Source organism: Pangasianodon hypophthalmus, chromosome 24 (genome assembly GCF_027358585.1).
Source record: "Pangasianodon hypophthalmus isolate fPanHyp1 chromosome 24, fPanHyp1.pri, whole genome shotgun sequence".
NCBI lineage: Eukaryota > Metazoa > Chordata > Actinopteri > Siluriformes > Pangasiidae > Pangasianodon > Pangasianodon hypophthalmus.
In genome coordinates, this window is record NC_069733.1 from 7,722,704 (window position 1) to 7,740,943 (window position 18,240).

General features: G+C 38.6%; 1 protein-coding gene across 2 annotated transcripts in view; it reads left to right on the plus strand.

The window, feature by feature from the left end:
• msh3 (mutS homolog 3 (E. coli)) overlaps window positions 1-18,240 on the plus strand; it is a 63,411-nt gene that overhangs the window by 16,198 nt on the left and 28,973 nt on the right. For both annotated transcript variants that reach the window (XM_026931597.3, XM_026931598.3), the window contains exons 9-15: window positions 5,026-5,156; window positions 6,942-7,050; window positions 8,261-8,345; window positions 8,664-8,773; window positions 9,170-9,302; window positions 12,917-13,104; window positions 13,443-13,611. In XM_026931597.3, coding sequence (XP_026787398.3) covers window positions 5,026-5,156; window positions 6,942-7,050; window positions 8,261-8,345; window positions 8,664-8,773; window positions 9,170-9,302; window positions 12,917-13,104; window positions 13,443-13,611 — 925 coding nt within the window. The remainder of the gene's footprint in view (window positions 1-5,025; window positions 5,157-6,941; window positions 7,051-8,260; window positions 8,346-8,663; window positions 8,774-9,169; window positions 9,303-12,916; window positions 13,105-13,442; window positions 13,612-18,240) is intronic.

Below are 18,240 nucleotides of genomic sequence, written 5' to 3' on the forward strand. Positions count from 1 at the left end.
CCTTGAGGGAATTGTTGCTGCCATGTCATATGTGTTACTGCCAACTATTTACCCCAGTACGTGCTTGTTACTGTTTATTGGCTCAAAGTGCACCTCAGGGTATACTAACAATGTACTGTTCTTTTCTAATCTGTTCTACCACTGAGGCCATGCCACAGCTTTTCCTCAGGGATTTCTGTGACCATCAAACTGGCTGAGTTTCTCTCTCACAAAAAGGCAAGATATAGTCTTGATGTCTGCGCTTATAATTAAGAGGTTAGGCTGAGAGAAATCCCTTTTTTTTATTCATTAACCAGGTGCGATGTTCCATAGAGCTGCTGCACTATGACAAAAAATAGACTCTAGAATCAGCCATGCCAGTTCCTGAATCACTGCTAACTGATCAGTGGTTGTAACAACTATGAAGTCATAACACTGTCTTATTGATAAGTTTTTCTGTATGCTGTCATGATAATTGTAGAATAATTGTAGAGGTTTAAGCACAAATTGTCTACTGTGTTTCCTCATATCTATTCTAACTGTTATTTCCTTTTTCATTCCCAAGCCTTGGGATATACTAATGTTTATCCAATTTTTAAGTTATACCCTGTATATTCAATTTGATTTTAGGTTTTTGAGACTTGATTTCAGGAAGGAGGAATAACATAATGAAACATCAAGCATTCTGTTTTTTCAGAGTGATGCAAACCAATTTGTATCTCATTTCCTCTTGGGATATGCAGAGCCAATTATGTCCAAACTTGGCGACAGCCTCAATTTCTCACAAAACAATGTGAAATAAGCCTACGATTGAGCACCATCCAAGAACATTTATTATAACATGGAACCCACGAAACGGGCCACCTGCCGACTTTTCTCCACATTGTGCATAGTAAACGTTGCCCTGTTGTCTTGCTTTGCTTTTTCCTAATGTTTCTTCTCTGTATGAAAGTAGTAAGCCATTAGAACACATTGGAACATAATTTGAGCAGGATGCAGGAACTACCTTAGCTCTGAACTCTGACTGTGTTTTAGATATATAGCTTTGGGGTTCTAAAACATTCAGTGACTTCAAGTCATTTTTCCATCGTTAGCATTACTGCTTTTCATTTAGTGAGTCACTTGCCTCTCTCTGTTTGCTACATTCATCTTTATGGGCTCTGCCTGTTCTGGGTAGTTGTATTCACTCCTCTCTGTCTCACTGAGTCAGTTCCTCCCTCTGCTTTTTCTCCTTTGTATATTCCACATTCCCAACCAGCTAGCCAACTAACTGTGTTGTGACAGACACATTGCTAGCGTGATAGATTGGGATTCCCTGAACGTACCACACAGTGGGACCCAGAGTTGGTAGCCCAGATCTGGGAAAGGTTTGGCGTGGTATAGGTGGATATCTTCACTAGTGCCATTTGAATACATTGCCAGTTGTGGTTCTTCCTGGCAAAGCTGGAAAGCTTGCTGGGACAGGATGCTCAGACTCACTACTGGCCTCACCACTTGTATGCCTTTCCTTTTAGCAATTAGGCCAAAGAATCCTGATTGTAGCCTTGACATGGCCAACAAGAACTTGGTTCCCACTGCTGCTTTCACTGGTTGTTGGAACACCCTGGAACCCTCCTTGACAAACAGATATGCTGTCCCAAATGGATGAGGAGATTCGAAGCCCTCATCTGTGTCTGTCAGTCTGGACCCTCGGGCAGGATCGCCAACTGAGAACTGTGATATAGCAGATAAGTAAACCCCTCAAAACAGAAATGGAAGTTGTTCAGGACCTCATCAGACCTGGTACATTGGATGATTCTGAGGATCCTGACTTGTCATGTTCATGGACTGCTAAACAGCAGCAGAATCTGAAGATCTACACACCTACAAAGTAAATGAGGCAGCCTTTTTAGTCTACCACAGCACATTGGATGGCATCTCTCTAAGGTCCCATAGACGTTTTGCTTTTCTGCCTTTCTGAAAAGGGCAGGGTGCCTCCAACTGCCATGGCCCCCTGAGAGCTTGGCATTAGACTGGAGTTGCTGGACTCCATTAAGGACCCTCCTTATTAACCTATGCAAAATTCTGACATCTTGTTAGTGATCAGTTCAGCTAAAAGAATTGGAGAATAAAGGACTCTGGTGATGAGCTTTGCTTGCCTGCGTTGGAGGCCAGATGATACTGTGGTGACTTTGTGGTTGAAATCCACAATTTCTGCCCAACATCGTGAATCTGTCTATTGACCTTGTAGACTTCAAGAATGGTGGGCATGCAGAGAAGGGTTTCTTGCTCTGCCCAATGCCAGCTTTATGGTGTTATTTGGACCTTCACATAAGTTCACGGTACTCCTCTTACCCATGCCTTGTCAAAGAATTAAATGGACTATCAAGCTAATAACAGTATTTTTGGCTGACACACAAAATAATTTCCCTGGCTCCCCAATGAATGGAATTTTAACTTCACACAACACCGAATCAGCTTGTGTGCTGTTATCGTCTATGTCCAAGCTTTTTCCTGCTCCATCTTTGTTTCCCCAAAATGAAAACTCTCCACTGTAAGCCTGATGCACAGATGTTTGCTAAAACCGGTAACACATACATCAGCATACAAGAAGTGGGTGTACCAGCACTGATTTAATTCCATCTAAAGCACTGCTGAAAACAAACACTGTGTTCCAAAGTTCTCTGTAGAACTAAAGAAGCAACAAGAACAGCCACAACTACAGCATTGAAAAGCTTGGAGTAAAAGTCAGTGGCTCTTATTGCATATTGTCAGATCTGGTGGTAAAACGATCAGTTTCATCTTTGGCGTATCTGTCTGATCAAACTTGCATCTGGTCAGAATGCTTCTAAATTTGTGAGCAACAACGTGAATAAATTATATGCATTTGCATTCAAGAGGCACAGTGTAGCTGCTCTGGGCTGAGGACATGGATGCAGAGCCTTGGATGAGTGTACCACAGACCAGGGCTGACACACTTTTTTTGCCTTTTAAAAACACTAAAAAAAAAAAAACAAAAAAAACATGCCTTATTAATTTAGGCGGTCTGCTTTTTTGGCATTTGATTGATATTTTTTGGCCATTTGTTTATTTGAAGTGAGGGTTTCAATTTTAATCTTTTTCTGTTATGTCCTTTCAGCATGTTCCTCTCAGCACTTCCTCATTCCAGAGTATCCTGGACTGTTTTCCAGGCTCAAAATCTGACTTCCATTAAAGATGACCGATGAAGTTATTAAAAATCTATCTGTCAACGTGCATTTGGAAAATGATTCAATTTTCTACCTGATTTTAGTTTTACATGGCTTTATAAAAAAGAAACACTCTGCACACTTTCACTATTGTCTGTATTTACATACATGATGCCCAATTCTTTCCTCCAATGGAACTGTTACCAGTTGATTCTTTTTTCATTTCATTTTGTGCACACCTTTTATCCCATTTTTGAGGATGCAAAACATCTTTATTGTCAGCAACCTCGAACTTACTGCTTCACTAAAATTAATTTGTTCCCCTTTCCATCTGACTGTAGCCTGCTGAATATTTTTTTTTATTGGCTCACTTTATATAAATTAGTGTGTGTTTCATATATTTGATGTAAATTGGGGCAGGTCATATGTATGTTGCATGTAAATAAGGAACTAGTGGCAGGGCTTTTGTCCATGCAGCAGAAGTTGATTCATCAACTGTGCTGGAATCACTGGTTGGTTGGTTTTTTTTTTTTTTTTTTTTTTTTTTTTTTTTTTTTTCTTTTCTTCCCCCTCTTTTCTTCAGCAAAATTTTTCCCATACATCATTGTGAGCTTAAATATGTGCTTGTTTCAATGAAACTTTGATGAATAAAGGCAGATATGTTTGTCCTTCACCAGATAGACATATATATTCAGCAGAATAATAAATGTTAGCACTTTATGTCAAAAAGACAAGTGTAGTCCAAAAGCTTGTATGGTTATGATTGTGATGAAAGATTTTGTGGACATTTACTTTTGACTTCAAGGATGCTTCATAAGAAAAACATAGATGAGGCATGGCAGCTGTGTCGAGCTGATCAGAGGACAGGTCTAACTGCTAGAAAGTCTGATATCACCTTGTAGCCTTTTGAATGGCGCTAATAAATAAAGTTCCATCCGAGGCTTTGTGCTTTATAGAGTCGAGAGCTGTAAAGAGTCATGTTTGTGTGGCGTTCTCAAGGATATGGATATGTCATGTGGTGAATTGATTTTTGCTTGCTGGTTTCGAAAGGCCTCTTCCTGCCTCCTCTCCCTCTCCCTCGTACTGAGGTCATATGTCATCATGTAGCTTCCCCTCTGTGCTCATTTGCTCCAGCCCCTCAGAGAATATGCTCACGTAGTGTGCCAGGATGTTGCGTGTAGTGATGCATATTTCCACCCATTTGTTATTTACGGACAGGTCAAAATCACTGCAAGGGTGGGAGGGAAAAAGGTAGCTTGCGATAGATGCATTTGTACACATCATGTGTACGTGTGTGTGTGCTACAGTTGCCCCGGCAACTGCAAAGAGACGACAAAAAGAGCGAGGGGCCTTGAAATTGTGGTCTTGTTGAATGGAGGGGAGGCAGGAGTGAATGGATTGATGGCAGTGTGTGTGAATGTGTGTGTGTCTGTGTAATGCACTGTTTTCCTCTGAGAAAAAATGCATGGCCAGACCAAGTCAGTGATATGGAAGCTGCTGGTCATGAAGTTTACTGATTAAAAAAAGAATAAAGACATATGTAGAACCTCTGAGAAATTAGCATAATGACGAACATCATTAACGTTTCCATTGACACTAATAGCAGTTTTATTTCATTAATACAGATTTCAAAAATTAGTTCACTTAAGGATGAAAATAAAATGTACATGTTAATTCTTTTTCATTCAATGAGCATTGGATCTACACAGCTTATTTAAAAAAAAAAAAAAACAACGACGAAAACCAAATAGCAAAGATTTCATGTTTTCAGTCTCACACTAACACTTATGTAAAAGGGTTTTGACCTTAGAGTATTCTTAGACCATAGTTTATTTGCTAAAAATATGACTGTAAATTTCTTTATATCCCTCCACGACAGTGTCCAGGCAGATGATCGGATTCGTATCGAGAAGCGAGACAGCACCCAGTTTGAATACCCCACTGCCATGGTGACCGTCAACAACTTGTATGGCAGCGTGACTCCTCAGACAGCAGAAGATCAGGAAAAGGGTAATTGGCTGTTGTTATTTTGTCTGTACATGTGGGTGTGTGTCTGCGCTGTCTTTTTGATACTTGAGACTGCCCTGTCCAAGTCCTCCTACATGGCAGGCAAGCTGGCCTTTTGAATGTAGAGTTATCTGGTCAGCCTGACATGGGGTCAGTGTGTGGGCTTTGTCCTGTAATTGAAAAATCGTTCTCGGAGGGACAGGCGGCAGGTGGATCAATGGCTGCTGTCTTTAGACTGGAGGCGTGTAGGACGAATCAGCCTGGCCCTCCCTGCCAAATCCGGGATTAAATCACTTCGCATTGGGCTGTTCTCCATCTCTAGACACGACTCATTACCTCTCTGTGTCACCGGCGCTGATGCACTCTCTGATGGTGCCTGTTTTCTCTCTGGCATGGCTTCCACCCTGTAATAAACACGCGTTAACTAATGGCCTGAGGCCGTTGTTGTTCATGCAGCCCAGAGTCTCTAAAACAAAAAACTTTCCAATTGCTACATTTGCTCTTAGACATTCCCAAGAGTAGTCAGGATTTTATTTTTTTGTTGATGGTGTTGCTTAGTAGACACTGTTTTTGAGCAGATGTTCTTTGTATCAAGTGGATGCCAGACAATATCTGTGCACTTTTCCAGCCACACATTTCTTTTATTTGAGTAATTTCTAATTTCTAAATCAGTATAAGTCATTCTACTCTTTTCTACTACACAAAGAACTAAAACATTTTGCACCAGAAAATGAGACTGTGCTTTTTCTATAGACCACCAGTTCAGTAATAATCATTCTAGTGTTTTTTTTTTTTTATTCCTTTCACCAACAGGAACTAATGATACTTGGGGTGGATATAAGAGTACTGTTCGTTGCTGATTGGTTGCGCATAATACAGACAATCACTGAAAATTCTGCTTTGTTAGTGGTGTTTGTGCTGTGAAAAGCATCATTGTATTAGTTCATTTTTCGAGGGTATAGGTTCCATTTTTCAAAAACCCTACCGGTTATTACAGTGCCTTTTTACAGCAGATATGCAGCATGAGCAAACACTTTCATTTACTGATCATAAAGGATGCTAAACGGACAGAGGTTTTAGAGTGTTGATAGCATCCTTACAGTGTTATTTTTGTTTGGTCATAATTTCATGAACTATGTTTTGAAATTTGTTTTCATGGCATTAACATTGAGGAAGTATAGAATGCCTGCATTGTCAGCAAGCCTTTTGTTTTTTTTTTTTTTTCTTCATTCTAGCTAATATGAGTTGGTTAACCAAACAACCAATCAGACAAATTGACAATATTAATCAGTGCATTTTGTCTATGTTGAGCCTGTGAGCCTTCAGTTGTTTCTTAGGTTGGTGGGAAATGAAAACAAGAACGCCAGGTTCTGTTGTTTCCTGTTGGGTCAGTTCTGTTTTTTGAATGCACAATGGGAAAACACATTACACCTACAGAAGGGTAACAAATAAAGGAAGGACAGATGGCTCTGTTAATTTGTGTGTGGTTTGTGTCTACTTGTCCACTGCAAATCAATGCAAAGTTCTTCTGACTGATTATCCTATGATGAAACATTTCTATCCTGATCCTTCCAGGATGACTCCGCCCCATCCACAGAGCACAAAGGCTCGCTGAATAGTTTGATGAGGATGAATTTGATGTAAATTATATCCAACGGCCTTCATAGTCAGCAGTGTTCAACTCAAACTTATCCCTGTAGCTTGGAAATGCAAGGTCACGGCTAACAACTAGCATGAAGGATTTTTAGAATGTATTTGTGTGATACTTATTATTGTGTCTCTGCACAGGTTCCTCTCCATTCTACCTATGTTTAGAGAGCCAAATCATCTGCTGTTTGGGACCGGTGATCCAGTATCTGACTGAATTTAAGCTGGAAAGGGTTCTGCTCAGTTCCAGGTACCTCAACCCCACTCACTCTGCTTCCACGCAAAACAATAAGCCATGCAACACTAATGCAATAAGACAAAATAGAGAAAGATTTCTTGTTTGTTTGAACAAAGCACACTGATTACAGTTCTCCTTCACCATGATTGATTTCTCATATTGTTATAGAGTTCTTTTTTTTTTTTTTTTTTTTCCCCCGCTCTTTTCCTTAACAGGGTTCCACACACAACAATCTGAGATTAAATTGTGTTCAACTTTTTTGGGATTAAAAACTAATCTCCACCAGGCAATAGAACAGTGACCGTGGCTATTTTGTAGTTTTTTTCTGAACATTTTGTCGACGCCGGTAAACACACAGAAATGAAACTTACTGTAGCAACAGAGATGCAGTGTCTTTTTTTTTTTTTTTTTTTTTTTTTTTTTTTTTTGTGTCTTTTTTTTTTTTTTATATTTTTTTATACATACATACATATATATATATATATATATATATACATACATATATATATATATATATATATATATATATATATATATATATATATATATATATATATAATATCTGCATTATCTATATAAATAATATAAATATTATATTAAATAAATTATTTAATAAATTATAATAATAATTATAGATTAAAAATTATAAAAAAATATCATATAACATATGTATATTAATAAATACATAGTTAATATACATAATTAGTTTATGTATAATGTCTTATATATTTGTACATATTATTAAGCCATATTATGGTTTTATAATAAATATACATATTTACAGATTTGTTAGTTTATTTATGTATTATTAATCCAGCCTAATATGTTGATATACCTCACAGCTGTTTTCCTAAAACTGTATGCCTAAACAAGTGCCACTTTATTTATTTATTTATTTATTTTTATGCCACGGGGGGAAGTTGCTGAGTCGCAATTTGTTTAGCAGGTCAGGGTGGCAAGAAAGTTGCTTGATACACACTGTAATTAAGCATTGGTTAAGGACATTTTTTTAACAGGAAATAACAGGGCCCTGACCTCAGATTCCCAGAAAGACACTTAATTAGCATGCGTGGCAGCCGGAATTGAAAGCCTTGTTCTGTGCTGTTTGTCTTGGCTGCGTGCTGCTGCTTGCCTCTGTTGCGTGTGTTGCTTAGCTTACTTTATTGCAAGGTTCCTCTTTTAAGGAAATGATTAATTGCTGGTTGGAAATCTTTTGTTCTAGTTCATTTAAGAGGCTGTCGAGTGATGCAGAGCACATGGCATTGAGTTCCACTACCCTGAAGAATCTAGAGATCTTTTGTAACCAGGTAAAGCATCACCAACATCTGTGATGATCATAAATCAATATAGCGAATATTCTAACGAGGGCAGAACACACACACTTGTACACACGTATACACACACACTTACTTTATATCATTCCTGTAAGCAATTTCTTGTTTGTATTCAGTTCCCTGAGTGATATAATGACTGCACACATCCAAATACAATGCCATGTGTTTTCCCCCCAACTCATCTCAGCATGACTCACTTAATTAGCACTGCGATCTTCTCTCATTTCGAGCGTTTCCGTAATACCGACCCTAGAGCTGCCAGTTTAATGACCACCTCCTCCTTTTGCTCAGACCACAGGCACAGTGAAGGGCAGTCTGCTCTGGGTTCTGGATCATACACGCACTCCGTTTGGGAAGAGACTGCTAAAGAAATGGGTCAGCCAACCCCTAAAGTCTACATCGTAAGTGTCCTCAGCCTCCAGCACTCTCCTGTTCTGTGCTCCCTGGACATTTTGTGGTGTTATTGAATACAAACTAGACGGATCATTGTAGAACTAATTAGAATTGTAAATAAATTCCCAGTGCATAATCGGCTTCTATTTGACTAGAATACTAACCATATAACCAAAACAGCTGATAAAGGCACTGTTTGTAAGTTTAGTATCTAGTATTTATGAGTAAATTGTGTCCATTGTGTCCATTGTCGTGTCTCCCAAGTAAAACGAAACTGTAGTTATTGAAAGCACTGGTCTGGCAAAATGTTGAGGTTTGTTTGCATAGTCTATCTTCAGATTCTTGGCTGTGTATTATGTACTCTCTCTGTCTCTCTCTCTCTCTTGCTGTCTTTCGTCTCTAAGTGAGATCCTGTTACGTCAGGAAGCCGTGGCAGAAATCCTGTCCTCTGAGTCTGTCGTGTTGCCCTCCATCCAGACCCTGCTCACTCGTCTACCAGACCTGGAGAGAGGTCTCTGCAGCATTTATCATAAGAAGGTATGACTGGAGGAATCGCCTCCTTACCAAAACACAGTAGGTGCAGCCGTGGCCAGCAATAAACCAAGACAGTTTGCTTTCTGCTGTGGGGAAACTCTAACTCCTCAGCAGAAGATGTGATTTTGTGCACACAGCAGGGCAAATCTAATTTCTTTTTAAACCTTAGATCTCTTTTTCAGACTGTTTCTGCGTATCTGTGTTGCAAATTACAGACAACCAAGCATTCTAAACGTATTTGGTGCAGACATCAGCCATAAAAACAGGACAGTTTTTAACAAAGCATTGAGACAGGCCACCATTTCATTGCCCCAGGCTGAGGTTCTCTCTATTCCCGACCTCTGTTTTTAGCGGTGTTGCTCTGATTGCACTAAATTAGATTTGACTGGTCCAGAATCCCCATTTTAAAATGTTTTGAAACCAATCCAATGGTTTTTTTTTTATTATTATTATTGTTCAGACTTCTTTTCTGCTCAAATCAGATAAGACAAAAACAATTTTGAGTTACTTGTGTGAACAAAGCCATAAAAACCCCCTTAACACCCACACTCGTGGAAAAAAGGTTAAATCTAAACCTTAAGGGTCCTTCAGTTCGTCCCTGTAAGGATAGCCATAGAGGGTCTATAAAAACCCATAGACAGGGTTCCAAGTATAGCCTTTTTAGGAACTCTTGAGGAATCCTTTTTCCTAAGAGTGTATTTCACATTCACTCCAAACTGATTGCCTTATAGTAGACACACTCTTTGGATTGCCTAGTTCCTGTTAAATTGTATATTATTAAATGATCTATTCCTCTTTTCCTAGTATTATTCTAGAGGTTTGGAACTTTCTGGTTGTTTTTTGACGCACTGAAATTATTCAAACATCCCATTGGTCTGGTGTAAAATGACATTGCTTTCTTGATTGAATTCTCACCAGGTTTTAAATTAGCCCAGTTTAATGAATATCTGTCACGGCTTTAAATAGCTTAACTCGTACACCAATGAGGTGTGGGAATTTCCCCAATAATTTCTGCCGATTTAAAAAAAAAAAAAAACATATGCATTTAATGTAGAATTAAAAATGTAATATTTTAGCATTAGCAAGAAAGATATAATTAATGGACACAATTGTTGAATTTTGGCTTTGTTTAATTTCCTTTAGAGGTTCAAGTAATTGAAAACGTGTCTCATACTTTTTCTCATGCTCAAACTTCTTAGCTTTCAATAGTGTGTGAAAGGTTCCGTGCCCGTAATTAGAAAGCTGTAATTTCTTTCTCTGTGAAATTCTCCTCTGATGCATTCATTTCCAGAATGAGGCAGGTGGGCTAAGGGGAAGGTGCTCAATGGTGTGTTTCTTTCACATGGCCCTATTTGCATAATGACAAGAAGTGTAATGGATGGTGTACGGAGAGACATTATTTGGAGCTGCGTGAATGCTGGGAGGTAGTTATGGTGAACGTTTGCCCTCATTAACCTGCCTTCACCTGCCTGTTTCCGCTGTGTCATTCAGCATTGCACAGCTATGATCTCTGTTAGATTTGACAGAAAATGAAATGAAATGAAAATGAATGGAGAGTGTGAAGAGTTCTTCTGGTGAAAATTCAACGACATTTCAAAGGCTAAAATTCCTTCCAGGATATTTGAATATCTTTTTAAATGCTGTGTCAGGAACCTAATTGTGTATCTAATTGTGCTTTTTGTTCTTTTTATTCTTACTCTTGGTCACAACTTGCTCTTGATCAAATAACTTTAACATTGCTGCGAATGTATTTAGTAGAAAACACCGGACTAAAGTGCACTCATGAAGTCATACTTGTTTTCCAGCTCTCACTCTCTTGTGTTTTGAAAAGCACAGGACAGTAGTATATCTCGCTCATCATCGTACTTAATGGGGATGGCTAATACTAAACTAAAATACCTTTGGGAAAATAGGCTACATGTTATAAACACCAGCAGAGTTCAAGCTTTAATTGGCTCTTGACATACAATGAATCTAAAAAGTTTACACACCCCTGTTAAAATGGCAGGTTTTTGTGGAAAAATTAAACCAAGATAAATCATGTCAGAACTGTTTCCACCCTGTGAAATGTGAAATTACAATGTATAAAAACAATCAGAAACATTTTAGGGGAAAAATAGGGAAAATGAAAAACTTACAATAACCTGGTTGCATAAGTGTGCACACCCTTTTATAATTGGGGACGTGGCTGTGTTCAGAATGAACACATGTTCAAAAATAATTATCATACAGCTATCATCAATGAAATTATTCTGATTAACCCCAAATAAAGACCAGCTGTTTCTGTAGAATTTTCTTTATCTTCTTGGTTTCATCTGACTGCTGAAGCCATGGTCCCCAAAGAGCTTACAAAGCATGTACAGTATCTCACTTGTTGAAAGGTATTGATCAAGAGAGGGGTATAAAAGAATTTCCAAAACATTAGATGTACCATGGAACACCGTAAAGGCCATCATCAACAAATAGAGAAAATGGAGCACCACAGTGACATCACCAAGAACAGGACGTCCCTCCAAAAAGACCTACAGCAACATTAATGAAGCTGCAGGAATACGGACAAGTACTGATTACTCTCTATATGTGACCGCAATCTCTCGTATTCTTCACGTCTAGGCAATGGGGTAGGGAGGCGAGATGGAAGCCCTTTCTCACAAAAAACATCCAAGCTCAACTAAATCATCCCAAACCATGTGGCAAAATGTGTTTTGGTCTGATGAGACCAATTGCAAAAGGTACAATAATTCCATAATTCCCAAAAGTATGTTTGGTGCAAAGAAACCCATATCACCAAAAGAACACCATACCCACGGTGAAGCATGGTGGTGGCAGCATCATGCTTTAGGGCTGCTTTTCTTCAGCCTGGGGCTTTTATCAAGGTGGAGGGAATCATGAATAGCTACAAATACCAGTCGATTTTAGCCCAAAACATTCAAGTGTCTGCTAGTAAGCTGAACATGAAAAGGAATTTCCACTTGTAACATGACAATGACCCAAAGCATACATCCAAATCAACGAAGGAATGGCTTAACCAAAGGATCAGTGTTTCTGAACGACCTAGCCAGAGCCCAGACCTGAATCCAGCTAAAAATCTGTGAGGTGACCTGAAGCGGGCTGTGCACCAGTAGATGCCCTTACAATTTGATGGATCTAGAATGTTTTTGCAAGAAAGAGTGAGAAAATATTGCCAAGTCAAGATGTGGCACACTGATAGACTGAGTGGTGTAATAAAATCAAAAATGCTTCAACAAAGTATCGGTTTAGGGTTTGCACACTTATGCCAGTAGGTTATTATAAGTTTTTTTACTTTTCTTTTTTTCTCTAAAATGTTTCTGATTGTTCGTCACTTAATTTTTATATGTTGTAATTTCACTTTGAGGGTTGAAAACTTTCTAACATGATTTATCTTGGTTTCTTTTTTTAACCTGCCATTTTAACAGGGGTGTGTAGACTTTTTACATCCATTGTAGCAAATGAAAAACCGTGACTTGCTTATTAAATATAATTGGGTTTGTGCTTGATTCATATATGTAAAAACCTTGTGTATGGGAAAGCAGTTAAAAAATGTGTTCCATGTCCTCAGTTTGCTTTTCTGCTTTTGTGTTCTATGTATATCTTAGTGTTCCACTCAGGAGTTTTACCTCATCAGCAGCACGCTGTCCCGCCTGAGTGCAGAACTTCAAGCCCTCGTACCTGCCATCCAATCACAGCTCAGCTCCACCCTCTTAAAGAACTTGCTCCTGGACACGCCCCAGCTTCTCAGCCCTGCCCACGGTTTCCTCAGAGTGCTCAATGAAAAGGCTGCCAAGTGCGTGAAAGCAAGGAGTAAAAGAAGCTATGGTTCCTGACAAAATGAATCATCAGAATTGTATTCCTATTGATAATGTATTTTAATGGTTTTAATAACAATAGTAATTATAATGAATAAGCTTAAGGTTTATTAGGAATAAATCTGTGTTAATTGTTGAAAACAGGGAAAACTATGATTAAGGCTGAGTTGAAAGCATTTTATTTGTTTGTATATAATAATATAATTACCGTTCAAGAATTAATTATAAAACTTTTTTAATTATGAATCCGTCAGTGACTTAACCTTTCATACTAGATAGTTTCAGTTAATTTATTTCTTTCTTCCCCCCCCCCCAGGACTGGGAATAAAACTGAGCTTTTTGAGGACCTGACAGATTTTCCTGTAATTAAGGAAAGAAAAGATGAGATTCAGGCCGTTCTCTCAGAAATTATGGAACATCGGCAAGAATTACGCATCATCCTTCGAAATCCGTCACTGGATTACACCACCGTGTCTGGACAAGAGGTACCAGAAGAGGCTCATTAGTGACATTTTCATATTTTTGCGGCTTTTTCCTCTTTTCTAGAGAGTATTTGAATGTCCAGGTAATAAGTGTATCTCAAAATAGTGCATGTAAATCTATCCTATTGCAGTCAAGTCCAGAATTATTGGTACTCTTCATTAAAATGCGCAAAAATGAGGATATAAAATGAATACGCAATAAGTGACATTTTGAGCTTAAACATATGGGGCTGCTGTTCTATTTTATTTTAACACCTTCTTTTCAAACTTAAAAAGTTTTATTTCTGCAAAATACTGGTTTTAAAATCTGCACCTCCCACACTTAATGTCTGAAGCTTTCATAAGAGAGAATTACACCATCAAGCCTCTTCCTGTAATGGCTAACAAGGTTGAAGAACATTTTCTAGACTTGCTACATCTTATCCTGGCAGAAGCAGCCAGGTTTTGGAGGAAAATATAATGACAGTTGGTGAAATTTATAATGTCATCAATCTTCATGAGAGCTGGTCCACTAAACGCGAAATAGCCCCAAAACATCAAACATCAGGTACACATCATTGCACATAAAGAAAGCATATAAAAATAATAATAAAGCAAAAGGAGGATAAAAACACCAAGGATAATATATTATCTCACTCATATGTGTGTGTGTGTGTGTGTGTGTGTGTGTGTGTGTGTGTGTATATATATATATATATATATATGTATTACACTGATCAGCCATAACATTGATATCACCTGTCTAATATCCCCTTGTACTGCCAAAACAGCTCTGACCTGTCATGGCATGGATGCCACAAGACTTTTGATGGAGTGTCGTGGTATCTGGCACCAGGACATTGGTAGCAGATCCTTTAAGTCTTGTACTGTAATTTGTGAGGTGTGGCCTCCATGGATCAGACATGTTTGTCCAGCACATCCCACAGACGCTTGAGCGGATTGAGATCTGGGGAATTTGGAGGCCAAGTCAACACCTTCAACTCTTTGTCGTGTTCCTCAAACCATTCCTGAAAAATTTTTGCAGTGTGGCAGGACGTATTATCCTGCTGAAAGAGGCCAATGTCATTAGGGAATACCGGTGCCATGAAGGGGTGTACTTTGTCTGCAACGATGTTTAGGTAGGTGGTACGTGTCAAAGTAACATCCACATGAATGCCAGGATCCAAGGTTTCCCAGCAGAACATTGTCCAGAGCATCACACTGCCTCCACTGGCTTGTCTTCTTCTCATAGTGCATCCTGGTGGCATCTCTTCCCCAGGTAAGCGACGTACATGCATCCGGCCGTCCACATGATGTAAAAGAAATCGTGATTGATCAGACCAGCACAATAAGACAGATGCATTTGAGACGGGTGATGGGGTGCAAGCACAGGGAATGAGAAGAAGTGCATGAAAGAAAGAAACCGCTTTGCAGGGATGGTATAGTTCTGACTACAGATGTTTTATTTTGTTATTAAAAACATCAGAAATTTATAGCAGAATTCTGGTCAGAGGAGTCAGAGGAAAACTGTTATCAGGTTTCAGCTTTATTGATAGAAGTAAAAAGAGCTCTCTGGTTTCTCTGGCCATTACTGATAACTGTCTTGGCTGTTTTAAGTGCCTCATGATCTTTGTACACAAGCGGGTACACTGTCAGTCCTGTACTCCTACTGAGGCGTTCTAATTGGCAAACAGCCGCTTTTGTACGATGGAGCTCAGGAGTAAATTGAGGAGCAGGATGAGTGAAAGTCACGGAAGAGAATGTTACAGTAGAGAGGATAATGTCACAGTGGCTACCAGTGTCTCGGGGGATAGGTTTATAGTCTCAAGGATATGAAACTGCTCAAGCAGGTTCATTAAGGCTGGAGGGCTAATGTTTTATAAGTTTATGAAAGTAATTAGAGCATATTAGACATCTGTTTGACAGTACAGCTTTATGATCCATTGATGGCAAGATCCATGACATGGAAGTTCAGAATAAGAAAGCCTTTATTTGTTGCATATATAAATATATTACTGTACAGTGAAAATCTTTTCTTTTTCTTTTGCTTCTCCCAGCGTGGAAGTTGGGGTCAGAGCATAGGGTCAGCCCATGGAGCAGAAATCTTACCCGTGGAGCAGAGAGGGTTGCTACCTAGTGAGCACACAGTATCTAAAGTGTGACCTTTAGCATGAGCGGGGAAAATTACATGCTGAGTAAAAAAATATCAAAGCCCTGGAAGATTCAGGAAATCACCAGTAAAACATTGAACTGTATTAACGTAAATATTAAGGTAATAATAGAGGTGAGTAGCTCAGATAGATCATTGATAAAAACCAGTGAGCTTTTGGGTGAATTTTAAACTAAAACAACCAACAGGAGCTTAGATCTATTGATGTAGAACAAAACAGAACAGCAAGTCCAGAACTGAGAGCAGCAGTACATGGTTTATCCATGTGCTGATACTGTGGGGATGAGGCTCGGCTCAGAGCAAATCAAATCCTATCATATGTGCAATTCAGTGTATGCAGCCCTCTTTTTTTCCATGTTGATAGTCTTCATAACCAAAAAACTTTGGTCTTATCTGTTCTAATTGCAGTTCCAGTGATAGCTGATGAAGTTTAGGAGCTACATTTTCTGGGTTTCTCTCAGTAACGTCTGCTTTTGTGAGGCACATTTAAAAGTGCAGTTCCGAAATTGTGATATTTGGGTCCTTCTTTGCCTTCCTCACTGATATGGCTGATAACTGTCTTGGCTGTTTTAAGTGCCTCATGATCTTTGTACACAAGCGGGTACACTGTCAGTCCTGTACTCCTACTGAGGCGTTCTAATTGGCAAACAGCCGCTTTTGTACGATGGAGCTCAGGAGTAAATTGAGGAGCAGGATGAGTGAAAGTCACAGAAGAGAATGTTACAGTAGAGAGGATAATGTCACAGCGGCTACCAGTGTCTTCTCCCTGGATAATGAAAACTCTGACATTTGAAACTTTTTTTATTATTTTGCATAATAAAATCTTGCATGTTTAGTTGCTTGAGCAGTTTAACCCCCATCTGTCCTTTTGCATTGAAAGCTCTTTGGTTTTCCTCTTAGTAATGTATATTGATGTGATTTTTTAAAAATTTTATTTATTTATTTTTTTAAACATGCGGGATTTGCATTCAGTCTTATCTTGGAGACACACACAAAAAAACATTTCTGTAAGAGTGCCAATAAACTTTTGTTTTTCTTACAAGTGATTTTTTTTTTGAGGGAATGTAAGTAGTGTCTCTGACTGTTTGGCTAAATTTGAATCATTGCGTGTAATATTTATTTTGTACAAAAATCTTTGCCTGTTCTCTTGAGGGGTGCCAATAATTCTGCAGTTGACTATGTTAAACATTTACATTGTTAAGCATAACAATTCTGAAGTGATTGTAACAAATATGAGCCATCTTTAAAATAGGAACCAGTCACTTTGTGGTTTTGCATTGGGATGCAAACAAAATGTCTTTAAAATATGTCCATCTTTTTATTTGTATTATCGTTTTTTCTCTTTCACTTTAAAGCAGGGGATCCCAACACTTATTTAAATGTGGTACAATACAGTAACACTTTTTCAGCATGGTGCTCTGTCAGAGTGTGGAAGGCAAAAGGGGCAATCTCTGAAATGTCACAGTTTGTGTATGCAGTTCCAGGCTTGCTTCTCCATCTGTTCATTCCACTCCAAACTATTGCGTAAGCGATGAGTTTTTCCTTCTCCTGCAGTGTGCTGACACTGGCTGTTACTCATCACCAGGATAAAACACTCTAGTTTTCTGTGATTGTCTTATTTCCTGTTAACGTTTCAGCCCTGTTTGGCGTTCACAGGTCTGCATCAGAGCTCTGCTCATCAAGCGGGCAGCAGTGCTTCAGTGAAAGAGCTTGTATTTTAATGTAGCAATCATCTGCCTGAGCCGGGAGGAAAGCTGCACTTACATGAATTATACCACTGTGTACTGAAACACTGCCTGATAATTTACAGTAAGAGCTGCCCTGTCTGGTACATGCATAACCACCTGCAGTAATGCTTTGTGTTTAAAATATTCAAGGATCTATTTCTGGGCTGCTAGGTAACTAAAAATTTTTCCTCAACATTTACATAGGCTAATATTTTTATCACATTAATACAGAACATTATTTGAAGGGTATCTGCATTGAGCTTTTGGGACATCTTCATAATCACTGCATGAATCTTGTAGAATGTAATGTTTGAAATATTTCTGCAAGGCTTATGACAGAACTTGAGGTTGCATTAGACTTGTGTTGACTAAAATGTGAGATTTCCAATGTGGATTTTCATTTGTCTGTGAATAGGATGTATTGTGAAATTTGAAATCGTATTCAAATTATGTATGAAATAGTTCTGATGGCTCTTATTGCTATACAACTATATAGATGGAACTGTATTCTATAACACAGGTGTCTTTTGATTATGGATAAAATTGAATATCAGGAGGAAAAAAAAAGAAAAGAAAATTTCTTTTTCTATAGAAATTATTTCTATTTGTATTATGTAACTGCACAAGTGAATTATAGAGTGCCATGTCTTGAGGAAACCCTATACTGCTCCTCACCTTAAGAACAGCATCCCCTCAGTGAAGCATGTTGGTGGTAGCATCATGTTGAGAGTTACCCATGGCCTCTTGGTTACTTCA